Below are 25,680 nucleotides of genomic sequence, written 5' to 3' on the forward strand. Positions count from 1 at the left end.
ATTCTTTCGAGACAAACCTTTCTTCGAGAAAGGACCCGATTCAAGAAACAATCCCTATTGCTTTCGGATCTGAATTAGGAGGTATACCCAACTGTTTTGGGTGTCCTATGAAGATGCATTTTATCCGCTTTGGGTTCGAGCTTATCAACCTGAAACTTTTTCACATAAGCGTCGCAGCCCCAAACTTTTAAGAAACGACAACTTAGGTTTCTCCAAACCATAATTCAAACGGTGTCATCTCAACGGAATTACGTGGTGCCCTATTTAAAGTGAATGTGGTTGTCTCTAATGCCTAACCCATGAATGATAGTGGTAATTTGATAAGAGACATCAAGGTACGCACCATATCCAATAGGGTGCAACTATGATGTTCGGACACACCATCACACTATGGTGTTCCAGGCGGTATTAATTGCGAAACAATTTCCACAATGTCTTAATTGTGTGCCAAAACTCGTAACTCAGATATTCGTCTCTATGATCATATCATAGACATTTTATCCTCTTGTCACAATGATCTTCTACTTCACTCTGAAATTACTTGAACCATTCAATAGTTCAGACTTGTGTTTCATCAAGTAAATATTCTCAACATCTACTCGAATCATCTGTGAAGTAAGAATATAATGATATTCACTGCATGCCTCAGCACTCATTGGACTGCACACATCAAAATGTGTTGCTTCCAACAAGTTGCTATCTTGTTCCATTTTACTGAAACCGAGGCTTTTCAGTCATCTTGCCCATGTGGTATGATTTGCATATCTCAAGTGATTCAAAATCAAGTGAGTCCAAACGATCCATCTACATGGAGTTTCTTCATGCGTATACACCAATAGACATGGTTCGCATGTCTCAAACTTTTCAAAAACGAGTGAGTCCAAAGATCCATCAACATGGAGCTTCTTCATGCGTTTTATACCATTATGACTTACATGGCAGTGCCACAAGTAAGTGGTACTATCATTACTATCTTATATCTTTTGGCATGAAAATGTGTATCACTACGATCGAGATTCAATAAACCATTCAGGTTTAATACTAATCTTGATGGTAGAGGGAGCGTGCGATGTTTGATCACATCAAACATATATCGTCAGCTCACCTTTAGCTAGTCTCCGTTTATTCCGTAGCTCTTTTATTTCGAGTTACTAACACTTAGCAACTGAACCGGTATCTTAATACCCTGGTGCTACTAGGAGTACTAGTAAAGTACACATTAACATAATGTATATCCAATATACTTCTATCGACCTTGCCAGCCTTCTCATCTACCAAGTATCTAGGGTAATTCTGCTCCAGTGGTTGTTCCCCTTATCACAGAAGCACTTAGTCTCGGGTTTGGGTTCAACCTCGGGTTTCTTCACTGGTGCAGCAGCTGATTTGTCGTTTCATGAAGTATCCCTTCTTGCCCTTGCCCTTCTTGAAACTAGTGGTTTCACCAACCATCAACAATTGATGCTCCTTCTTGATTTCTACTTTCGCGATGTCAAACAACGCGAATACCTCAAGGATCATCATCTCTATCCTTGATATGTTATAGTTCATCACGAAGCTCTAGCAGCTTGGTGGCAATGACTTTGGGGAAACATCACTATCTCACTGGAAGATCAACTCCCACTCGATTCAAGTGATTGTTGCACTCAGACAATCTGAGCACAAGCTCAACGATTGAGCTTTTCTCCCTGAGTTTGCAGGCTAAGAAAATCGTCGGAGGTCTTACACCTCTTGACGTGGGCACGAGCCTGAAATCCTAATTTCAGCCCTCGAAACATCTCATATGTTCCGCGATGTTTCGAAAAACATCTTTGGTGCCTCTACTCTAAACCATTTAACTGAACTATCACGTAGTTATCAATACGTGTATGTCCGATGTTCGCAACATCCACAAACAACGTTTGGGGTTCAGCACACTGAGCGGTGCATTAAGGACATAAGCTTTCTAGTGTCCGCATAATCGCTACTGTCAACTTTCAACTATATTTTCTCTAGGAACATATCTAAAAAATGGAACTAAAGCGCGAGCTTACGACATAATTTGCAAAGATCTTTTGACTATGTTCAGGATAATTAAGTTCATCTTATAAACTCCCACTCAGATAGACATCCCTCTGGTCATCTAAGTGATTACATGATCCGAGTCAACTAGGCCGTGTCCGATCATCACGTGAGACGGACTAGTCATCATCGGTGAACATCTTCATGTTGATCGTATCTACCATACGATTCATGCTCGACCTTTCGGTCTCCGTGTTCCGAGGCCATGTCTGCACATGCTAGGCTCGTCAAGTTAACCCTAAGTGTTTTCGCTGTGTAAAACTGTCTTACACCCGTTGTATATGAACGTAAGAATCCATCACACCCGATCATCACGTGGTGCTTAGAAGCGACGAACTGTAGCAACGGTGCACAGTTAGGGGAGAACACTTCTTGAAATTTTTGTAAGGGATCATCTTATTTACTACCGTCGTCCTAAGTAAACAAGATGCATAAACATAATAAACATCGCATGCAATTATATAGTTGTGACATGATATGGCCAATATCATATAGCTCCATTGATCTGCATCTTCGGGGCTCCATGATCATCTTGTCACCGGCTTGACACCATGATCTCCATCATCATGATCTCCATCATCGTGTCTTCATGAAGTTGTCACGCCAACAACTACTTCTACTTCTATGGCTAACGCGTTTAGCAATAAAGTAAAGTAAGTTACATGGCGTTCTTCAATGACACGCAGGTCATACAAAAATAAAGACAACTCCTATGGCTCCTGCCGGTTGTCATACTCATCGACATGCAAGTCGTGAATCCTATTACAAGAACATGATCTCATACATCACAATTCATCATTCATCACAACTTTTGGCCATATCACATCACATGACATACCCTGCAAAAACAAGTTAGACGTCCTCTAATTGTTGTTTGCATGTTTTACGTGGCTGCTATGGGTTTCTAGCAAGAACGTTTCTTACCTACGTAAAACCACAACGTGATATGCCAATTGCTATTTACCCTTCATAAGGACCATTTTCATCGAATCCGTTCCGACTAAAGTGGGAGAGACTGGCACCCGCTAGCCACCTTATGCACCAAGTGCATGTCAATCGGTGGAACCTGTCTCACGTAAGAGTACGTGTAAGGTCGGTCCGGGCCGCTTCATCCCACAATACCGTCGAAACAAGATTGGACTAGTAACGGTAAGCATATTGAACAAAATCAACGCCCACAACTACTTTGTGTTCTACTCATGCAAAGAATCTACGCAATAGACCTAGCTCATGATGCCACTGTTGGGGAACGTAGCAGAAATTCAAAATTTTCCTACGTGTCACCAAGATCTATCTATGGAGAAACCAGCAACGAGGGGAAGGAGAGTGCATCTACATACCCTTGTAGATCGCTAAGCGGAAGCGTTCAAGAGAACGGGGTTGAAGGAGTCGTACTCGTCGTGATCCAAATCACCGGAGATCCTAGTGCCGAACGAACGGCACCTCCGCGTTCAACACACGTACAGCCCGGTGACGTCTTCCACGCCTTGATCCAGCAAGGAGAGAGGGAGAGGTTGAGGAAGACTCCATCCAACAGCAGCACAACGGCGTGGTGGTGATGGAGGAGCGTGGCTATCCTGTAGGGCTTCGCCAAGCACCGCAGAAGAGGAGAAGGGAGAGAGGTAGGGCTGCACCAAGAGGAGAAGTTCTCATCTGTTGGGCTGCTCCAATGCCTCAAGTATATATAGGGGGAAGGGGGGCTGCGCCCCCTTTAGGGTTTCCCACCCCAAGGGGTGCGGCCAGCCCTAGATGGGACTTGGAGGGGGCGGCCAAGAGGGGGAGAGAGGGGACGCGCCCTAGGGTGGGCCTATAGGCCCATCTGCGCCTAGGGTTTCCCCTCTCCCCTCCTAGATGCGCCTTGGGCAAGGGTGGGAGGCGCACCAGCCCACTCTGGGGCTGGTCCCTTTCCACTCTAGGCCCATACAAGCCTCCGGGGCCGGTGGCCCCACTTGGTGGACCCCCGGGACCCTCCCGGTGGTCCCGGTACGTTACCGATAAAACCTGAAACTTTTCCGGTGACCAAAACAGGACTTCCCATATATAAATCTTTACCTCCGAACCATTCCGGAACTCCTCGTGACGTCCGGGATCTCATCCGGGACTCCGAACAACATTCGGTAACCACATACTAACTTCCTTTATAACTCTAGTGTCATCGAACCTTAAGTGTGTAGACCCTACGGGTTCGGGAGACATGTAGACATGACCGAGACGTTCTCCGGTCAATAACCAACAGCGGGATCTAGATACCCATGTTGGCTCCCACATGTTCCACGATGATCTCATCGGATGAACCACGATGTCAAGGACTCAATCGATCCCGTATACAATTCCCTTTGTCTAACGGTATTTTACTTGCCCGAGATTCGATCGTCGGTATTACCGATACCTTGTTCAATCTCGTTACCGGCAAGTCTCTTTACTCGTTCCGTAACACATCATCCCGTGATCAACCCCTTGGTCACATTGTGCACATTCTGATGATGTCCTACCGAGTGGGCCCAGAGATACCTCTCCGTTTACACGGAGTGACAAATCCCAGTCTCGATTCGTGCCAACCCAACATACACTTTCGGAGATACCTGTAATGCACCTTTATAGCCACCCAGTTACGTTGTGACGTTTGGTACACCCAAAGCATTCCTACGGTATCCGGAAGTTGCACAATCTCATGGTCTAAGGAAAAGATACTTGACATTAGAAAAGCTTTAGCATACGAACTACACGATCTTTGTGCTAGGCTTAGGATTGGGTCTTGTCCATCACATCATTCTCCTAATGATGTGATCACGTTATCAATGACATCCAATGTCCATGGTCAGGAAACCATAACCATCTATTGATCAACGAGCTAGTCAACTAGAGGCTTACTAGGGACATGGTGTTGTCTATGTATCCACACATGTATCTGAGTTTCCTATCAATACAATTATAGCATGGATAATAAACGATTATCATGAACAAGGAAATATAATAATAACTAATTTATTATTGCCTCTAGGGCATATTTCCAACACGTAGAAAATGCAACCTCGCCGCGAAGTCGCTAAGATGCTTTGCCCCAAGGTGGGCGCCAACTGTCGTGGTACTAAGTCTGACAGTAAGAATAGGGGGTACGTATGGAGATGCAAGGTCCTAGCTACGGCAAGGTTGTACGCAAGTGTTTACGAGTTCAGACCCCTCTCGGAGGAGGTAAAAGCCCTACGTCTTGGTGCCCGGAGGCAGTCGACTGGATTATGAGTATGTGTGTTACCGGGGGTGCGAACCCTTGTCCCAGAAGAGGGGGTGGCTTATATAGAGTTCGCCAGGACCCCAACCATCTCCCGTTACATAGGGTTGAATGTACATAAAGATTGAGGCGTTACTGATAACGACAGCCTTAAGTGCCCTTAATGACCTTAAAGACTACGGAGTGAATACTCGCCCGTTGCTGTTCTGAGTGACTTCTGGTCTTCAGTAGCTCGAGTGGTTTTTTGTATGGTCGAGTGGTTGACTGGTCGTGTGACTTTGGGAAGGAGGGGTATCCGAGTGGTTCGTTGGTCGAGTGAATTGCACTTGACACCTTTACTGGGTACCCTTTGTTGTCCCTTGAGATTCTTTGCTTCTAGGGTAGTGAACTTAGGTAGGGCGTATAGGTCAGGCCTGTGACCCTACCCTAGGTCTGTATTCTCATCACGTACTACGTCTCACAGAGAAGTGATAGCGAAGGTAGCAACGGGGCTTGATCCATTTTTTAGAGAACAAAAACTAGAAAAAATCGTTTTCTTAAGCAAGTATAAAAGGAATCGGTTGTTTGACTAAATCGATCAGTCAATATTACACTCACTTATAAATATGCTGCCGGCCGCGATAAATAAACCCCTGGTACGTCTACACATGTAACGCAGCAGTAGAATATGTGCGTTGATTAGATTTATAGTTTGAGAGTAGCTAGCTACTGACTGGATCTTCTAAATTTCATTGCATAGCTCAGCGACGCTACTAATTTTTTTTTTGAAACACTATCTCATTTTCTGGTTTTGCCGTTTTGGTCTGACTCCTTGCTGAAGGAGAAGAAACGGTCCCGTTCGACTCGATCAACTGACTCATGCTCGACGTCAGGTAAATTCACGAGCGGGAGTGAGGGGGGTAGTGTATGATTAAGGCCATGTCTTCGTTTTTCTTAAAAAAAAAGGCAAAGGCCATGTCTTCGTTCAAATTGGCAAAGAATCATCAACCATTCCGTACCTTTTGTTTACGGGGTTTTGACGGTAAGGGGATCTCTAATGCTGACGGGAAATTTGCCTCCACATTTGTTCACGCAGAGAGGGATCAGTCCACAAATACGAAGCGGGACCGGCGATCCAACGATACCCGCATATATTTAATCTAAATTCTTTTAGGCCCGCACGTTTAAATAGCCACATATATAGTTAAAATAGTTTGAATGTTCAAATGCAGCAGTAGTTCGCATATATAGTAAAAGACCAACGTTTAGCACTGTCTAAGGTTGGAGCCGCCTTACCAACGCCTAGCACCGGGCAACGAGCCTGTGCTTCGGGTCGAGACGGGAGCACACGTTCTTGACCCGTGTCGCGCCTGGCCCAACATGCGGTTAAGCAGGCGATGCCTTGACCCGCGAGGCGAGGCCCACATGCCGGATGACACGACTTTTTTTTCTTTTTGAACATCCTAAGAGGTTAAAAATTGGCAATATTTTTTTCCAGAAATCTCACCTGCTTTGTTTATTCAGAAGCAATTGTCATAGGTACAAGATTTGGGTCATGGGGATGGCCTAACCAAACATGTCTATCTATATCTAGGTTACAAGTAAACTTGGCGAGATTATGAGCTTCATAATTGAAGTTCCTACGCTCGAAAACAAAAAAGCAAGAAATAAAGCTATTACAGTGGTTCATTATTTCATGTACCAACCCTGCATTAGGGCCTCCTGTTCCCTGTTGATGTCATTTACCGCCTCTTGACAGTCCGATGCCACACAAATCTTCTGCTGTCCCAGGTCATCCGCCAAAGCAAGCGCCTCACGGCATGCATATGTCTTCAAAGTTAACGGATCCGTGATCCCATAGTATACCATCGCCGATGACCCCAAATAATGTCCATCCTGGTCGCGGCAAAGGGCTGCAACTGACCCCAAATAAAAGGCTGAATAGCGCATGGGCCAACCAGCACATGTGTCGTACCTAAGCAGCCCGTTTAGTTCATGTGTTCTTCTCAAAAAAAAAAAACTTAGTTCATGTGTCGTGCCTGGGCCACAAGACGAGGCACATTCTTTTTTTTTAAGAAACACGAAGTGGGGCCTCGGCGTGCCGTGCCGTGCCAGGCCCTTTTACTCGTGGGTCGGCCGGGCCGGCCCCTTGGCCAGGTCTGACTCACCGGGATAAAACTTGAGCTCTGTGGAATGGAATAAAGCAACGAACGTGTTCTCCTCACAAAAAAAAGGAAAAAAAAGAAGCAACGGACGTTTAAGCTCCACATTAGCAAAGCCGCGTCCGTGCGTATAATAGCGAGCATCCACCCGCACCGCCTCCCTCGTGTTCCCCCATCCCCACTGACGCCTCCTCCGCACGAAACACCGGCGCCGCACTCATCGGAGAGGAGGAAGCTCCCGCCCCGGCTCGATCCGATGGCCAACAGCAACCTTCCTCGACGAATCATCAAGGTGAACTTCCGATCTGATCATCCGAGCACAGATCTCTCGACTCCTTCGATCCGACTCGTCTTTTTTTTTCTGTGTCTAACTTTTTGGGATTTCCGTGTGGTTGGATCTACGCAGGAGACGCAGAGACTTCTCAGCGAGCCAGGTGCGGTTGCTTTTCAATCTGCGGTTTCGGGTGGATTCTGGCGAGGTGTTGCATTTCTGGGTTTGATTTCCGCTCTTTGAATGGGTTGTTTGTGCAGCACCGGGGATCAGCGCTTCGCCCTCGGAGGAGAACATGCGGTACTTCAACGTCATGATCCTTGGTCCGGCGCAGTCACCCTACGAAGGTATTTCTTAATACATGATAGTGATGTTGTTTGTGATATGATGTGATAACTGTGGGGCTTGGAAGGTACTACGTCCGTTCACAAATATAAGATGTTCCGACTTTTTTTCTGAAATCGGATGTATATAGACACGTTTTAGTGTGTTTGTTCCCTCACTTCAGTCCGTATGTACCCCATATTGAAATACCCAAAACATCTTTATTCGTGAACGGAGGGAGTAGCAATTAGCTAATTGAGATGACTCTGTTCAAAACATTTTGTTAGAAATGGTTCTAAAATGGTTGTGTTGGAATTATGGATGTTGGAGGTTGTGCTGTTTGATCGGTCTGGTGATGTGGCCGTGTCAGTTTTACTTTATTCTCTTCATGGCAGTTATCATGTTTGCTGGGTTTTACGTTCTCTCTTTAGTATGTAATCAGTAGTGGATAGATTTTTGCTACTTGCTCCAAGCTTATTTGTAATGTCACACTTATTTCCATGGTTAATATTCTATTGATATGGATAGTGTAACATATTTGCTTGCCTAAGCCCTTTGGTGTTATTGGAGCCACCTGTATGCCATAGGAAAAACGTCTCTCGTCTTCTAATTATGGAGAATGACCAATTTAGCCTAATTTCCAATTATGGAAGCGAACTATAGTCGAATATTCTAATTACCAATCTTGGTTTTGTTTGTTTATATGGATTACCTTAATAGCTTATCTTCTGCATGATATATCTGTCATGAAAGGAATGTTTTATGTTGAAGTGTTAGCATTCTATTTTATGACCGACTGGCTTTCTTACATTGTTCCCCTTTGCTTATCTATTGGGCAGGGGGAGTTTTTAAGCTGGAACTCTTTTTACCCGAGGAATATCCGATGGCTGCCCCAAAGGTAATAATCTGTAGATGAGATTTGGTTAATGTTTTCTACACAACTATTGGGCCTGTACACTTTTCTACATAATTATGGTGTATTCAGAATTGTACAGTGTGATTTCCTCTTTGGCCAATATGCCTGATTTCTTCTTTGGCTAATATGGCTTCGACTTTCTTTTACAAAGTTAACTACTTATGTTCTCATTTACATTTCTTCGGTGGCGTTTCCAGCTTTGGATAATCAAAAAAGTGTTTGTTTGCTTGATTTGCGTGCAAGTTGTTCGAAGCCTCATGCCTTATTGTTTTGCACATTTGTTGTGTTACTGTTGACATTCACTGTGCTTTCATATGTTTTGTTGTGGTAGTATATTATTGTATCAATCTCATTTCCCTGTCTAGACAATGTTAGCTGCTTTATTGGACATTTCATATAGAAATGATGGGAGTGTGAAACATGTGCGGCATAACGATTAACCCGTCAGGACAGCTAATTGGGTTAGCAGAAAGCTCAGAAAACTTATCACTTGCACTAAGATCCTTCTCAAAGGTTTATGTCAAAGGTTATTTCTATATATTAGTCTAGTGGTTGTCGTGGTTCTAAATGTATTTGGTACTTCTAGTGGTTGCCATTTTCTATCAGTTGTGCACTGTTAAAGAGGTCCTTCAATTTCTGTTATGTGCTTGGCAGTTAGACACTTTGAAGTATTAGTCTATTCTGATTTTGTATTTCCTTGACTTTACTATGTAATTTTTTTATAGAAGGATGAATAAGTAGCACTTAAGTTGTTAAGCAATTGCTACTGGAGGTCTCACCCTTCCTTTGGTCTCTATAAAACTGCGCGCTGCTATATAGCATTTCTAATGCTTATAATCTTGGCGAACATTTATACTTTGCTTGTTGGTAGCGCAGGTTAGGTTTCTGACCAAAATATACCATCCCAACATTGACAAGGTAAGCAGGCATGTTTTTTCAGTGTTATGTTACTTTCTCCAGAAATGGTTATTCCTTAATGGATTTACCTTTGTAGCTTGGTAGGATATGCCTTGACATTCTCAAGGATAAATGGAGTCCGGCTCTTCAGATTCGAACAGTTCTTTTGAGGTCCTCTCTCTCTCATTCTGGGTCTCTGTAACTTAGCATTTCATAATCTTTTTTCTGAGCTGTTTCCTTTGCTATGTTTCTCCAAAAGAAAGTATTTATCTTGAGCTTAATTAACCGAATAACCTGTTTGTAAATAAAAATCACCCTGTCTCATTTTCCGGCACTAAAGTATTGTTCCACACATTATCTGATTCTTGCTGTTATATTTTTATATTTAATGCTGCACATTGCCGCCCTGTGACATTTTTCTGGTTTCAGTATCCAGGCACTCCTAAGTGCACCAAATCCAGATGACCCTCTCTCTGAAAACATTGCTAAGCACTGGAAGTCCAATGAGGCAGAAGCTGTTGAAACAGGTAACAAGTGTGAAAATGTTGTCCCATTTGCCCTTGGGCCATGATATCTTAACTAAGTTCTGTTCTGGCGTTTGCAGCGAAGGAGTGGACTCGTCTGTATGCCAGTGGTGCATGACAACCCCATGCCGCTCTCGATGTAATAATCCATCATACTTTAGCCAGCAATCAAGTGCCATTTTGTTGATAAGAACAAACTGGAGATGTTTGCGCTGGAAGGGAGTATCTGAATGACTAGTGCTCGAGCTATTTGGTTGGTTGTAACACCTGTGTTGGTTGGTTCCCTTCACCCTGGGGCACCTTCTGACTGATCTGTATCTGATAGAACTTTCTATGCTCCTCCACTACAATACCCTTGTGTAGGAGAAGTTAACAAGTGTCCACATTGTTGAAATTGAAGCTGGCTTGCTAATTTGTTCTTGCTCTTGTAGTTTGGGAGTTTGAATACTCAGGGTTGGATCTGATACGCCCGAATATTTTCTCAGTCCCTCGCCTGTGTTTTCTTTTTGTTGTTGTTGAGCTGCCCTGGTTTATTTGTTACTCAAACGTGGCCGTTCAGTTCGTCTGCCTGTCTAACCTCCTTCCTCTCAAGTCCTTGTCGCAGTGACGCGTTGAATTGTTTGCCTCAACGGCTCAAACACAGCCAAATATCCGATGGTTTAGCCGGACTAATCTTGCTTACTGCCTCCCGCTACAGGAGCCGATACAGCAACTGAGCCTTGCTGCTCGAGTGTGGCAGCGCGTTGCCCGCCAGCGCACACCAGAAACAGAAAGCCACAGCTCGTGCTACGGCGACAGCCGACAAGTTGCAACAAAACCTACTTGTCCGTCGACGGAAGAAATGTTTCCACCCACGAGAAGGCAGATGTGGGCGCGACGTATTGCCCTGTCACAGACGGCTTCATTTGCTGTCAGTTCCCACGGAATACGGCCTATATTTATGGCTAAACAGCAGCACTACGCCGTCTCACGCAGACGCAGAGCGAAGCACATCGGCGCACAGGACTAGCATGCAGTGTACCGTGCAGGTTAAACAAAGGACCCTCTCCCCCGCAAAAAAAAAAAAAAAACAAAGGACCCTCTTATCTTGCGAAAGGGGTGACAATAGTGAACGTTTTGGCTGGTAATTTACGTTATGGGAGGATGACAATTTCTTTAGAAACACATGGCAGCTTCTGAAAAGAAGAAAAAAAAGATTTGCTGCAATAAAGGAAGGATTTGCCATCTTCCACCATGTAAACTTGCCATAGAAAAACGTTGGCTTGCCACCCTCTTCCAACCGAACGTTCGACAGATAACAATACCGTAGATAAATGACAGCAGAAAGAAAAACACGGTATATGCTACTCCCCGGGGACATCTCACTGGCATGGCACTCACGGGGCAAAACCCTGGGGGCACCCACCGGTCAGTCCAAGGCGCAGGACGCCGGTAAAACCCATCATAAGTCTCCTCTCCTCCCCGGAGCGTCTGCCCGACGGTTGGGGTGAAAAACCAGGAGCGCAGGTTCGCTCGCCTGCCCGCTCCAGTGTTCCGTGCTCCTGTTTGTTTATTCATTCACTCACAGCACAACGCCAACGCCAACGCTAACGCCTCGCCTCAGCTACTTCGGGAGCTGCCGCGTCGTCCGTGCGTGGGGGGACCGGCCGCGCACATCGGAGCCCCGCCGCCTCGGCGAGCCGGTCCGCCAGACGCCATGGCTGCCGGCGACGAGCCCTCCGTCACCCGCTGGTCCTTCCAGGTGACTCGCTGGCCTATGCTATTCCTCCTACCCCTTTCATGCTCTCCCGTGCTGAGATCTCGTCGTTCCCAATTCGCTATGATGTGGCCTCGGCCCAGGACTTCGAGCGCTACTACGACGCGGGCCTCGGCATCTGCCGCCAGCCCCAGGGCGACGGCGACGACGCGCCGCCCGGATCGGGCTCCGCCGACACCGCCCACGCCAATGGCGGCGCCGACCTGTCCGTCTTCGAGCAATTCGAGCGGCTGGTAATTATTAAATTCGGTCCTCTCGCAGAATGCTTCCATGTTGCTACTACTTTGGGGACTTACACAGTTTCTCTACTGATTCCCGGTTGCAGGATAGAAATGTCGAGTTGCGCAATGGTTCAATGGATGCCGGACCACCGTAAGACTCGTTGCTTATACTTCAACTAGTTTACTTGCCAACGTTTGTTTAATCTAAATTTAGCTAATTTGTAAAGTGTAGAGATAAGCTAATTCTGGGATGTTCTAACATTAGTAATCTCTCCGTATGGTACAATTTAATCGAGGCTGTACGAAGCTTCACCATCCGCTTCACTTCTGATTCGTTCTTAGCTCATATAGGAGTCAAATCACGCACTTCAGTTGAGTTGACTAAATATAGGAATGGCTTCTTCATCCAACTGCCTAGCTGTGTCTGTCTTGCTCAAATCCAGGCATGCCAACTGGTGTTAGATTATTATTTGTGGAGCTTATGCCGTAAGTAATTATTGCTTGCTACTAAACAACAACTCATGAAACGGTGGATATAATTTTTTTTGTTTATAGTTATGCTGTTAGTGGATAGAAATTATATTGAAATGGCTGAAGCTCAGTGGAAGTTAGCGACCTGCGAATAGAAGTTTCTACCTGTTAATTTCCGGTCTCAACTGTTAAGTTTAAAGTATTGCTGTACTGTTTGGTCCATGAATAAAACCGCCAGAGGGCATGCCTCTCTTTCACTTGTCATGCAAACATATATCTTGTGAACTGTGATAACCGGATGTGTGACTTATGCAGGCAGAAATCCCTGCTTCCTTCTTTTGAATCTGCAGAAACACGCAACTTAGCTGAGACATTGTTGAGGTGACAGTCTGACCAAACATTTAGCTATACCTTATGTTTGTACCATCTTGGCACTACCATGTATTTCAGACCTTTACACCATAACTTCTTGGTGAAATGTGCTAATTCCTACAGGGATATCATTCGTGGGAGTCCAGATGTCAAATGGGAAAGCATTAAAGGTTTGGAAACTGCGAAGCGACTTCTTAAGGAGGCAGTCGTCATGCCTATAAAGTATCCCAAGTGGGTTTGTTTGCTCCCTGAAATGATATACACAAGCTGGACACTTCTTTTTCCTGCTTTGTCGCTTAATATATGCTACACAGTTGTATAGAGTATATACCTATGAGATGCATGTCTCAGAAAGCTTGTTGAATCAAATTTATGATTCAAACCTGACATGTTGGCATGTCCATTATATGCTTTTAAATGGTCGATTCAGTTCAACTTAATGTTGATGTGAACTTAATGTCAACATGTTCACGATGCCATCTAATACTGTTTACTTTAAGCCTTCCAAATACCTACTAGAATCCCCCAACGTGCTTGAAGGCCTATGTCTTTATAGCCAATATGAGATAACTGAAAAATAACAACATGGGTGCTATTTTAGAACCTTTGTTCATCTTTGTTGAAGTGATTGTTATCTGAGTACCTGGTTGCTTGGGAAAAATAATTCATTTGTCAGTCTGAAGGACACTGCCTTTTTTTGTACCTAAATGGTTAAGAAACTTAGCGGTTTTGAATTATGATAGATGCTGAATTTGTATCAATCAGGCAATGTTTTGCTAGTGGTTCTGTGGAATATTTTCTCCTTTGTCCTAATCAAACTCAGCTATTAGGTACTTCACAGGTCTGTTATCACCCTGGAAAGGTATATTGCTATTTGGTCCACCAGGAACAGGAAAGGTTTGCACTTATGAAATCCTTAGCGTATTTTCTTCTACAATTTTTCCTGTTTTTCTTGTGAAGCTCTTGTGAAGCTACCTCCCATGTTAACAATATTGTTAGCACTTCCTCATGGGGTTAAGTTGTGGAATAATTTCTCTAAATGTCTTACACAATATGATTAAAAAGCAATTGTTTTGCATAAAAATACCTTCAATTGTTATTTTATATGCCACATTGGGATTTATTCAATTATTTGCTCAGCAAAGATATTACAGAGTTGAACTAATTTGCACCTAAACTAAATACCCATAGTATTTGTGATTGATCTGGTCTGCTACCGTCTCAACGTTGCTATGCGTCAATGAATGATTAAGATAAAGAAAGATGCCTCTAATTATTCACAATTGCTTCTACACCAGCTTCTGTAATGTTCAGGATATCGGTAACTAGTACCATATCGTTTGGATGCTTGAGTAGGGATTAATCGGCGAACCGGCCATTTAACTGAATTTATCAGTAACCCATTTACTGGGAGGTTAACTAGTGCCATATCTATATATATCCTAGGCTATATAGCAAAATGCAATGTACTAAATGTCTAAATATGCAATCCTAGGCTACATAGCAACAAGGAAAATTGTTGCCTTGATGTTCTGCTGATGTTGCAGCCGACCTGGAAGGCTATAAACCTGCACATTGAAAAGTAGGGAGGGAGCGGGCCAGTTTTGGGCTAAAAAATGATTAGCAGTTAATTGGCCTGGCGGATAATTTGGCCTGACGGCTGATAAATCGGTTTGTCAGACAAATTAACTGGACCTACCAGTTAATGGCTCGAATAGCACGTTCTCGTATCGGGAGGGGTCAGGATAGCAGTTAACTGACCATATCGGTAGTTAACTGACCGATGTTTGGAACAGTCTATGTTGTATCTTTTCATTTCAGCTGCATTATTACCGAAATTCCATATATTAACCGCCATGCTATGCACAAACTAAAATTGCTGACCATCATCAAGTACAGCAGTTGTGTTATAACTGCCCTAGTATGTTTAATTTCAGACAATGCTGGCAAAAGCTGTGGCTACCGAGTGCAAAACAACTTTTTTCAACATTTCAGCCTCATCAATTGTCAGCAAATGGCGTGGTATGTTTTCCACCTCTTGTAATGTACAGTTGCATTGCTTTTCTGTTATTGCTGTTATCTTTTTTTCACTGGGGCCATGCTCTACTGCCATACCATTTGAATGTGACCATTTACTATATGTGGTATGCATTTTTGTGAGTTCCTGTGAGTTTTTTTTAATGCTGCATATTGTTGCTATAAATTAATATTAGATGCATGCTGTTGTATTTGGGGAACTCCAAATCTGTCCTCTCAAAACTAACTATTTGCAGATTGACACAACTCATTGCATTTATCCTTGCAAGACCCATGAAAGTTTAACACATGTTCTTCACAGCACCATGATATTATTGTGTTTTGGTTTGTTGCCCATCTGAATCATACCAAATTGTGGTTACCAAGTACAAACAGAAAATAGCTATCATTTGCATCGTTCCAAAATTTTCTCTGCTTGCGAAAACTGGCATTGCCTACCCCGAAAGGCGCAAACTCCCTGGACTTCTTCTGTGCCTGCCCAGTTTTTGGCAGAGCTCTTTCTTATTAGCTTGGTGATGCATCAGTGCAATGTACGATGCGGGAATAATTTGATTATTACAGTGCTCCTAATTACAATATTTTCTGATCCACACGTCTGATTTGTGATACATATGAACAGTGTGTTTTGTTTCTGATTTAATCAATGAAAAAGAAAACCCATACTGTCTTGAATAACATTCTTACAACTATTATTTGCATTATATAACTAAAAAAACCATTAACAACAGATTGAGCCATTGTACCCTTGCACACCTTTTGCTACGCATCAATGCCCTTCTGTTGCATCATGCAGTACTTGTAGCTCTTCCATGGACATGTTTGTACCACTGGTTCCCTGTTTGCACCACAGGTGCTTGTCTGCACCCTTGTAATCCATCTTCTGTTACCCACTTTTGCCCTCTTTCGCGCCATGCATTATTTGCAGGTCTTGCTTAGCAATTGTTTCTGCTGGCTCCCTGCTTGAACCAAACCAATCTTTGTGGAATTATCACTTTCGGACATCAACATGGAATGCTGTTTCCAACTTCACTCTTCTTTGTGGAATTATCACCTTAATCTGTCAACATGGAAGAAAAGATATTTGCAATTGAATACTTCTGTCTACTATCCTATTACAATTACAGAGGTCCACCTGATGGAAATGTCTTATCTGCCTCTAGATTGAACATATAACCTCCAATGTAACATCATTATTGTGCACGGTAGATTTGGTTAGTCTAATAGTTAGTATGCTACAGGTGACTCGGAGAAACTAGTAAAAGTCTTATTTGAGCTTGCAAGGCATCATGCACCATCTACCATTTTCCTTGATGAGATTGATGCTATCATTAGCCAACGTGGTGAAGCTCGTAGTGAACATGAAGCCAGTCGGCGACTGAAGACTGAACTATTAATACAGGTATTCTTCCTGGAGACTTCAAAAGCATGAATTATTATGAAATGCGTAAATGCTCACTAAATATTCGCTTCTCAATCGCAAAAAGAATGAACATTGATTTATAGAAGGAAATTGAGTGGAGAACAAGCCTTTAGAATCTTGTACTTTCCATACATGAGACTGATGAAAGGCAGTCAGAACATGGAAATTTTGTAATGTTGACATGTTAAATAATTTTTCATTTGCTTAATTTCGTGATGAATTTCAATGGTGGGCTGTTTTGACTCAGTATTTTTGGCCGTTTCATAACATTTTACTGCAGATGGATGGGTTGACTAAGACAGATGAGCTTGTTTTTGTTCTGGCGGCCACAAATTTACCATGGGAACTAGATGCAGCAATGTTACGCCGATTGGAAAAACGTGTATCCTTTTCTGAACAATTTAGTAATTCTGAGTGCAAGTGTGCATATCAGTTCTGAGAGCCCGGTCTCTGCTGTTATGGATGCTACCAGTTCCACTTCCAGTTGGCAACAATAAATTTTATCTTTTAAATGAACTTTTTAAGGGAGTATAACATATGCCATAAAATCCCCATGCTTCTCACTGAGAGGTAGTACCTTTTTAAAATAAATCATTAGGCAATTCAACCTGTATATCTGGAAATGATTGTTTGATCTTATTGGAATGCCAGTATTTGTCTGCGGGGCCACTTGATTTCTCTACCTGAAGAAACATATATTTTTCGCTTAACTTGTCCAATCAGATTCTTGTGCCCTTACCAGAGGCAGAAGCTAGGCATGCTATGTTTGAAGAGTTCCTTCCATCGACTCCAGACACAATGAAGATTCCATATGATGTTCTTGTGGAGAACACTGAAGGATATTCCGGCTCTGATATACGCCTTGTTTGTAAGGAGGCAGCAATGCAACCACTTAGACGGTTAATGGCAGTTCTAGAAGGCAGACAAGAAGAAATGCCAGAGGATGGTATGTGCTCTATCCTTCACAAGTGATTGTCTACCTTTTCTATAACTCTACTGTGTGTGCGCGAGAACAAATGGCCACACTTAACATAATTAAAAACAACGGTCAGCAAGTTGATGAAATAAAATTGATCTTACCACTCCATTGAAAAAGCCAAGTGATATTTACCTCCTTTTGGGGTTTAAAATGTTACAGAGTTGCCTGAAGTTGGCCCAATAGCGGCAGAAGATATCGAACTTGCCTTGAGGAATACACGGCCGTCTGCTCATCTCCATGCACATAGATATGAGAAATTCAATCAAGATTATGGCAGCCATGTCATTGGCTAAAGGTGAGCAGTGAAAACAAGCGACGCTTTTGACCGCCCGCCTTAGGTTTGTCTAAGCATGCCTAGAACATCTTTTTGCAGGAGCATGTTGATATGACCTCGTTTGCACCCTGTATGGAGCTTTAGTATTCGTCGGCAGAAAGGATAATTACCATCCATGTATTTCCAGCTCGTAAGCATTGCTTGTGCATAATATTTATTCCATCATCATGTATATTACCATTTATATCACAAGCAATAAGCCCTTTGGGCATTCAAGCTCTAACGATTTGGCTTGCCATCCCCAAACCTGTGGCGTCATTCGTTGGCGTGTATTTTATGGTGGGCAGCTTGAAGCTTTGGTCCTCGTTTTTTTTAAAGCAATATGCTCACTCTGATCCCTACAGCTTCTCGTTTGGACATGGGTAGATCAAGTTTAAAATTCTTTCCTACGATCGTTTAGGTTTAGCCACCCTCCTACAATGATACTAGCTTAGCTTGGCAGCGGAATATGAGCACATTGACCATGCTCTCCGTCCGGAGCAGTAGTAGCAGCATTCAGTAGCAACTGACATGTAGCCTTGGCTTGGCCGGTTCTTGGGCAGGGCTCCAGCATGCGGTCAGAGAGCTTTTTTTTAGAGAAAGCTATCATGATGAGCTTTAATGATTTGATAAAATATTTTCATCATTCACAGGACTCGAATTGATAAAATCATTTCATTGTTCACAAGACTCGATGTTAGAAGGGAACAGATAGAAGATTGGCGGAATATGATGGATGTATTATTGAGCCTTGAGGGCGAGTATATATTGAGTACAAGACTTGGAGGAGAAACTTTTCCTATCTAATCCTGGACAATCTCTACATACTAAATATATCTCTAACATCACCTCGCAGTTGTAGCGGTAGCGTTGCGAATAACAGGAGCGTCACGGACGGTCAGACTAGAGAGAATAGCAGTTGACTGGCTGACACCCCCGGCAGTCGCAGCGGGAGCATCGGGGATGGTGTCGCATCGCGGACGCGTGGACTGTAGAGGAAGCCGATGAGTTGCTCAAGTGAGGTGATAGCCCTTTGTGCCATTGTCGAGGTAGCCGAGAGTGTGGGAGGTGTAGCCGTGGTCGAGGTAGCCGTGCGAAGAACACTGTGGTCGAGGTATCGTGCGAAGAACGCCGTGGTCGAGGTATCGTGCGAAGAAAGCCGTGGTCGATGTCGAGTTAGGGTAGCCAGTGTCGAGGAAGTCGCCGTGGAGCCGCGGGCGCAAGGAGGCGCCAAGTTAGTCATGGGCGCAGTGATGTTGAAGTAGTGGTGCGCTGGGAAGAAGACGTTGACGAGGCGTCGCGTCGGGTTAGCCAAGCCCATCATGAACGAAGGCACGCATCGCTGTTGCCAGCACCGGACATGCGTAGATAGATGAAGGCGATGTTGACGGAGCGTCACGCCAGGCTTGCCAGGCCCGGAAACACGTCGTGGACGAAGGCACGCATCAGTGTTGCCACTATCGGGCATGCGTAGAGTGGGACCTGCACGAGTTGTACGACATGTCGGAGAGCCCAGCAGAGAAGGACTCGACGATGGTTGCGACGCCAATCGGCGCGGGGCCAATGTCGCCCGTGGTTGTCGGAGTAGATGAAGTGGTCGGGGTAGATGACAGCGACGCTGGCAACAGACTGGTGTTGGACGAAGACGAAGGAGGTGGACGTGTGGCGGCGGCGGCCGAAGAAGAGCGGCGGCGACGACCTGACGGCGGTTGCGGCTAGGTTAGGAGCATGGTGGCTATGCTCGAAGTAGGAGAGGAACCCGACAGCGTGACAAAGACCGACGCAGACGGTGGATTTCCCGCGCCGAGGGCGACGACGCGGCGCATACCACGGGAGGTTGACGCGCGGTGATGGCGAAGTGGACCTCGGGCTGCGGCGCTATGGCCCGAATGGGCGACGGAGCGGCGGCGGGGACCGCGGACCGCCACGCTACGGCCTGAAGGGACGACACAACGGTGACGCGGGTCGGTGCAGCCGATGAAGAACCACGGGGCGCCGGCGCTGTGGCCGACGCAGTGGCAGCCCATTGCTCGATCGGTAGAGAGCACGCTGAACTCGGGACGGTCTTCACGGGGCCTGCGAAGGCGCGCGCAACCGACGGGCCAGGTCGGTCGCACGACATAGATGAGGTGGTTCACGACGGTGGGTGGGGGATCAATCCGATCACGCCCGAGGTCGGGGACATCGCTCCATGGACGCTGGGTGGCGACGGAGTCCAAGATGAAGCCTGCGACAATGGTCAACAGGGTGGTCGTACAGGCGCGGCATAGATAGAAGGGCAGACGGGCGCGCGAACAGCGACTATGATGGGTCGCCGCATGGCGCGAGGCCGCCGGGTGGGGGAGATGTAGGAGTCCCGGTCGGAGTAGGGCGGCGACAGCCGGCCGTGAACGACGGATGATGGGTCACCACATCGCGTGAGGCCGTCGGGTCGGGGCAACGGGCGGGCAGTCGTGCGGACGACGGCCGTTAGGGGCCGCCTGTCGCACGAGGCTGCCGGGTCGGTGAAGAGGCCGGCCGGTCGTGCCGATGTTGGGGTAGAGGCGCACGTGGGTCAACGGCAGCGGCGGGCGACGCAAACCGATCAAGTTTAGATCGAAAAACCAAAAATAAAAACGCCAATCAAGGTGACCGGTGGGAGAGACAAAAACCCGGAGCAAGGGCTTGAGAAAAAGACTCTAGGGCAACCGGTCAACACGACCGACGGACGAACCCTAGGAATGGGCGGCGTGGCCCCCGACGGCGGTCATGGATGCCAACCGCCCTGGGGGCGGCGCGCGGGACGGAAGCGGCGGACGACGGCTAGAGTTGGATTGCTTAGGTTGATACCGTCGGCGTTCTGGGAACGGGGGTACCCAGACTTGCGTGCCTGCGGCCTACTGCGTGGCTCAAGGAGTGGCCTGGTACGGCCCATCTTCAACAACATATGCTCAAGACCCTCGCGAGGGGCCAAGTCTCGCGAGACGGACGACAGGAAGCTTCCTCAGGCACAGCCTTGTCAGGCTGGCTCGCGAGGAGGCGGAGAGATCAAGGCAGGGTACGTCACAAGGTGCCCGTGACGCAAGCCATGACGACCGAAGCCAGGCGGGCGCCGACCTGCGCAGAGTCCTTGTTTCCTCTTTGGTGCAAAGGGGGCAAGCGCAGGCGAGAGTATCAAGCAAAGGCAACCATTTCGGTGCAACAAGACCAAGACCAGCAGAACGGCGGGATGGAGGTCATCGTGGAGCCCAAGCCGGCGTCACCGTCAGAGTCTTTGGCAGGTGAGGACCGACTTTAGCCAGGATAAGTGTACTAAATGTTTCCCTTCAAAATGACCAATTGTTGGCGCCCTTCCCGCTCAATATTTGGAAAGAGGACCAAGGCCTCGCTCTGTAAATAGGACTAGCCACTCTCAAGGCAGGGGGTCGACGAATCAAACCTTAGCCAGAACCACCAACACAAGAACCCCTCCCCTCGCGAGGCAGTTTTTTCTTTGTATTGTTCATCATCAGCCCCTGAGGCAATCCACCACATCATAAACTAGAGTAGGGTATTACACCACAATGATGGCCCAAACTAGTATACACCTCGTGTCTCTTGTGTTGTTCTTCGTGTAGTTTTAGATCCTTGCGAGGCGACGAGACATGAGTAGGTAGGAGGTGTGATCTCCGCGCACACCCCAGGGTTCGAACCTTGAGGGTCTGCCGGAACCCGAAATCTGACATTTGGCGCGCCAGGTAGGGGTGCGCCGGAATCCGCCTTCCGTCGCCCTGTGTTTCGCCGTCTGTCGCATCCATGTCAGACGCTCGTCGAGCCCGCGCCGAGCGCCGGGCCGCTCTCGCCACTCGCGTCGCCCAGACGGCCCCCGTCGGCGGATGCCCCCGCCGTTCCCCGTCGCCTGCCGTCAACGTCGCCACAGGCCCGCCGGGGAACGAGCAGCAGGCGTCGTCCCTGCATCTTTCGGTGCGGCAAGAAGGCCGCACCGCCAACCCATCGCTGACTCCGGCCGTTTCCTCGTCCCACGCCCGTCGCGCTTCGGCGGACGCGCATGCCGCGCTGCTCCTGGCGCGGGAGCTCCTGCACTACCGTTCCGTCGACGAACTCTATGACGAGTGGCTCGCCCGCATCACCGAGCTCGTCAGCGCCGCTGGGGGCTCCCCAGCGCCATCCCTCTCGCTGCACCGCGCCCCGCCCTGCGCGGGCAACAAAGCTCCCGGGCGCCTCAGCCGCCTCCCCCTCAAGAAGGCGCCTTGGCCCCAAGGCGTGTGGCCCCTGGACGAGACCCGCTCCGTCCGGCGCCAGCACAACAAGAGAAGAGCTGCCAAGAGATCCCTCGTCCCCAAGAAGCTGCCTGTGCGCTCCCCGCACCGGCCCGTCACGACCGCGCTCCTGCTCCAGTGCGTCAAGATCCCGCACTGCTCCTGGCGGCAGCGCACAGAGACTTTCAAGATCAAGCTCTCCATCACCAAAGGCCTCCCGTGGCCACTGCAGGATGCCGTGCCTTCACCGCCGAGCTGCGCAGCGTGGCCTGACCGGGCAAGTTCAAGCCAGATCTGCCCCCGCGCTACGATGGCAGGGCTGACCCTGCGGAGTTCCTCCAGCTCTATGAGCTGGGCACTGAAGCCGCCAACAGGGACGAGAAGGTCATGGCGAACTGGTTTCCCATGGCGCTCAAGGACGGTGCCCGCACCTGGCTCCTGAACCTGGCTCCCGACACGATTTCCTCTTGGGACGAGATGCGCACCCGCTTTATCGCCAACTTCCAAGGCACCCGCGACCGGCCCCCGGCCATGAGCGACTTGCGCCGCATCAAGCAGCAACCAGGAGAGACCCTGCAAAAGTTCATCCAGAGTTTTAACAACGCTCGCCTTAAGATCCCCAGGGTGTCTGAGGAGGCCATCATCTCAGCCTTCTCCGACGGCGTGCGTGACGTCAGACGCTCGTCGAGCCCGCGCCGAGCGCCGGGCCGCTCTCGCCATTCGCGTCGCCCAGACGGCCCCCGTCGGCGGATGCCCCCGCCGTTCCCCGTCGCCTGCCGTCAACGTCGCCACAGGCCCGACGGGGAACGAGCAGCAGGCGTCGTCCCTGCATCTTTCGGTGCGGCGAGAAGGCCGCACCGCCACCCCATCGCTGACTACAGCCGTTTCCTCGTCCCACGCCCGTCGCGCTCCGGCAGACGCGCACGCCGCGCTGCTCCTGGCGCGGGAGCTCCTGCACTACCGTCCCGTCGACGACCTCTATGACGAGTGGCTCGCCCGCATCACCGAGCTCGTCAGCGCCGCTGGGGGCTCCCCAGCGCCATCCCTCTCGCTGCACCGCGCCCCGCCCTGCGCGGGCAACGAAGCTCCCGGGCGCCTCAGCCGCCTTCCCCTCAAGAAGGCGCCTTGGCCCCAAGGCGTGTGGCCCCTGGACGAGACCCGCTTCGTCCGGCATTAGCACAACAAGAGAAGAGCTGCCAAGAGTTCCCTTGTCCCCAAGAAGCTGCCCGTGTGCTCCTCGCATCGGCCCGTCACGACCGCGCTCCTGCTCCAGCGCGTTAAGACCCCGCACTGCTCCTAGCGGCAGCGCACAGAGACTTTCAAGATCAAGCTCTCCATCACCAAAGGCCTCCCGTGGCCACTGCAGGATGCCGTGCCTTCACCGCCGAGCTGCGCAGCGTGGCCTGACCGGGCAAGTTCAAGCCAGATCTGCCCCCGCGCTACGATGGCAGGGCTGACCCTGCGGAGTTCCTCCAGCTCTATGAGCTGGGCACTGAAGCCGCCAACAGGGACGAGAAGGTCATGGCGAACTGGTTTCCCATGGCGCTCAAGGACGGTGCCCGCACCTGGCTCCTGAACCTGGCTCCCGACACGATTTCCTCTTGGGACGAGATGCGCACCCGCTTTATCGCCAACTTCCAAGGCACCCGCGACCGGCCCCCGGCCATGAGCGACTTGCGCCGCATCAAGCAGCAGCCAGGAGAGACCCTGCAAAAGTTCATCCAGAGTTTTAACAACGCTCGCCTTAAGATCCCCAGGGTGTCTGAGGAGGCCATCATCTCAGCCTTCTCCGACGGCGTGCGTGACGTCAAGATGAAAGAGCCTTAAGCCCCCAGCCTCTCAACGCATCTTCAAGCAGTTAGCTCGCGAGGTGAATGCAGTCCTCCCTAAGCTTGAGGCCACACGCCCTCTCAGGTGGTCAGCGTGCGCCATCACATTCAGATCAGCGGATCAGCTCAAGTGCGTGGCCACAGCCGGAGTCCTCCCGATGCTTTGTTCCCTAATCATCAGCAATGTGCAAGTCACCGGGACCCTCATCGATGGCGGAGCAGGGCTCAACGTCCTGTCCATCGAGACATTCAACAATCTCCAAGTGCCATACAATCAGCTTCAGCCAACCAAGCCTTTCTCAGGAGTCACCGACGGTTCCACTATCCCGATAGGGCAGGTCCGCCTTCCTGTTACCTTCGGGAAGCGCGACAACTACCGCACCGAGCTCATCGACTTCGACGTCGCGCACATCCGCCCGCCGTACAATATGCCGTCCTCGGGTACCCGGCTCTGGCCAAGTTCATGGCCGTGCTCATCACGGCTACAATGTCCTCAAGATGCCAGGAAGGAGTCATCACGGTGCCTTGTGAGGAGAGGGATGCTGTGTGTTCTCTGGAGCGTGCTTTTCAGGCCGCGTCAACCGAAGACCCAGAACATAAGAGCGGAAGGCTTCCCGAGGCAGTCCCTAAGAAGAAGAAGACATCACCTGGTCCGAACCCTCGGGAGGCAGGCCCCTCAGGATCCGCGCCTGTTCAAGGGGCGCCTTCTTCTGTCGCATAGGAAGGCGCGCCCGGCGCCCTCCTCAGGAAAGGCTCAGGGGCTCTTTCCTGGAGGGCCATCGACTTTGCCAAGATCACAAGGGAGGCGCTCGGGCACCACTTGGAGGCGTGTTTCAAAGCATGTTTCCCTCAGGAAGGAGCAAGGCAAGGAGGGCCAAACCCTCAGGAGTTCGTCAGCGAGATCATTCAGGAGCTGCAGGAGTCAAGAGTCATCAGTGGCAGCCGCCGCTTACCCGCCGTAGCTCCCCATCCGGGCGAGGATGGTGGGCTGCGCGTCTGCATCGACATACCAGGACTCAACCGAGCCACCTCTCAGGAGCGCCCCTGGCCCTCACGCGTAGGACGCTGCGAAGGTCCACCCCACAGCTATGTTCGCATGCCTTACGACTTGCCGAACTCGGCTGCTGTGCGTCAACACCTCATGAGGAGCATCCTGGAGGCTCAAGAGGCCAGGCATTCCGCAGTGCTGGCGGAGATGGAGATGGTCCGCGAGGAGCCGCCAGCGCCTCCGGAGCCTCCCGAGGCTCCTGAGCCTGGGGGTTCGTAAGGATCGGCTTCCGCAGCACACACCGTCCGCTACTTCAGCATCCCTTCATCTTCAACATCATCAGGTGACATCCTTCGAGTTTCATTTTCAGCTGGGAGCGCCCCCAGGGCTGCATCATTCCCAGGCCGCGTGGGTCCATCCCTACGGCGTGTACCCCTTTTGTTCATGTTTTTAGCTTACTTTGATGGGGGCGCCCCTCGGGCTGCATTATCCCCAAGTCGCTCGGACCCGACCCAACGGTGTTCGCCTTTTCCTGCATCTATCTAAATGGATTTGCTCCTTAATGCTTAACATGCTTGACTTAATCGCCCGCTCGATTGACACCAACTTATGGAGCTGCTCCCTAACGGCACGACGCTTGCGCATGGGTCCGTCCCTGCAACGTCGATAAACCTGAGTGGCTGCGCTCTGGCCGCG

The 25,680-nt window shown here is 48.6% G+C and overlaps 2 protein-coding genes across 3 annotated transcripts; both read left to right on the top strand.

Annotated features, from left to right (window-relative positions):
- Positions 1-7,486: 7,486 nt before the first annotated feature.
- Positions 7,487-10,844, top strand: LOC123070602 (ubiquitin-conjugating enzyme E2 36). The gene is made up of 8 exons (XM_044493871.1): positions 7,487-7,720; positions 7,835-7,862; positions 7,960-8,046; positions 8,863-8,921; positions 9,816-9,857; positions 9,934-10,007; positions 10,266-10,363; positions 10,441-10,844. Exons 1-8 carry the CDS (start codon positions 7,685-7,687, stop codon positions 10,476-10,478), a joined length of 462 nt encoding a protein of 153 aa, XP_044349806.1. The 5' UTR covers positions 7,487-7,684; the 3' UTR covers positions 10,479-10,844.
- Positions 10,845-11,847: 1,003 nt separating this feature from the next.
- Positions 11,848-18,173, top strand: LOC123070603 (katanin p60 ATPase-containing subunit A-like 2). 2 transcript variants are annotated; one of them, XM_044493873.1, is made up of 13 exons: positions 11,848-11,866; positions 11,964-12,101; positions 12,200-12,349; positions 12,442-12,488; positions 13,124-13,189; positions 13,304-13,411; positions 14,011-14,077; positions 15,118-15,202; positions 16,456-16,616; positions 16,918-17,019; positions 17,361-17,583; positions 17,776-17,911; positions 17,990-18,173. In XM_044493873.1, the coding sequence occupies exons 2-12, from the start codon at positions 12,057-12,059 to the stop codon at positions 17,907-17,909; spliced, it is 1,188 nt and encodes a 395-aa protein (XP_044349808.1). In that variant the 5' UTR covers positions 11,848-11,866; positions 11,964-12,056; the 3' UTR covers positions 17,910-17,911; positions 17,990-18,173. The 2 variants fall into 2 exon arrangements, with proteins under 2 accessions (XP_044349808.1, XP_044349807.1); XM_044493872.1 differs by having other exon boundaries at positions 11,860-12,101.
- Positions 18,174-25,680: the final 7,507 nt, after the last annotated feature.

Source organism: Triticum aestivum, chromosome 3B (assembly GCF_018294505.1).
Source record: "Triticum aestivum cultivar Chinese Spring chromosome 3B, IWGSC CS RefSeq v2.1, whole genome shotgun sequence".
Classification (NCBI taxonomy): Eukaryota; Viridiplantae; Streptophyta; class Magnoliopsida; order Poales; family Poaceae; genus Triticum; species Triticum aestivum.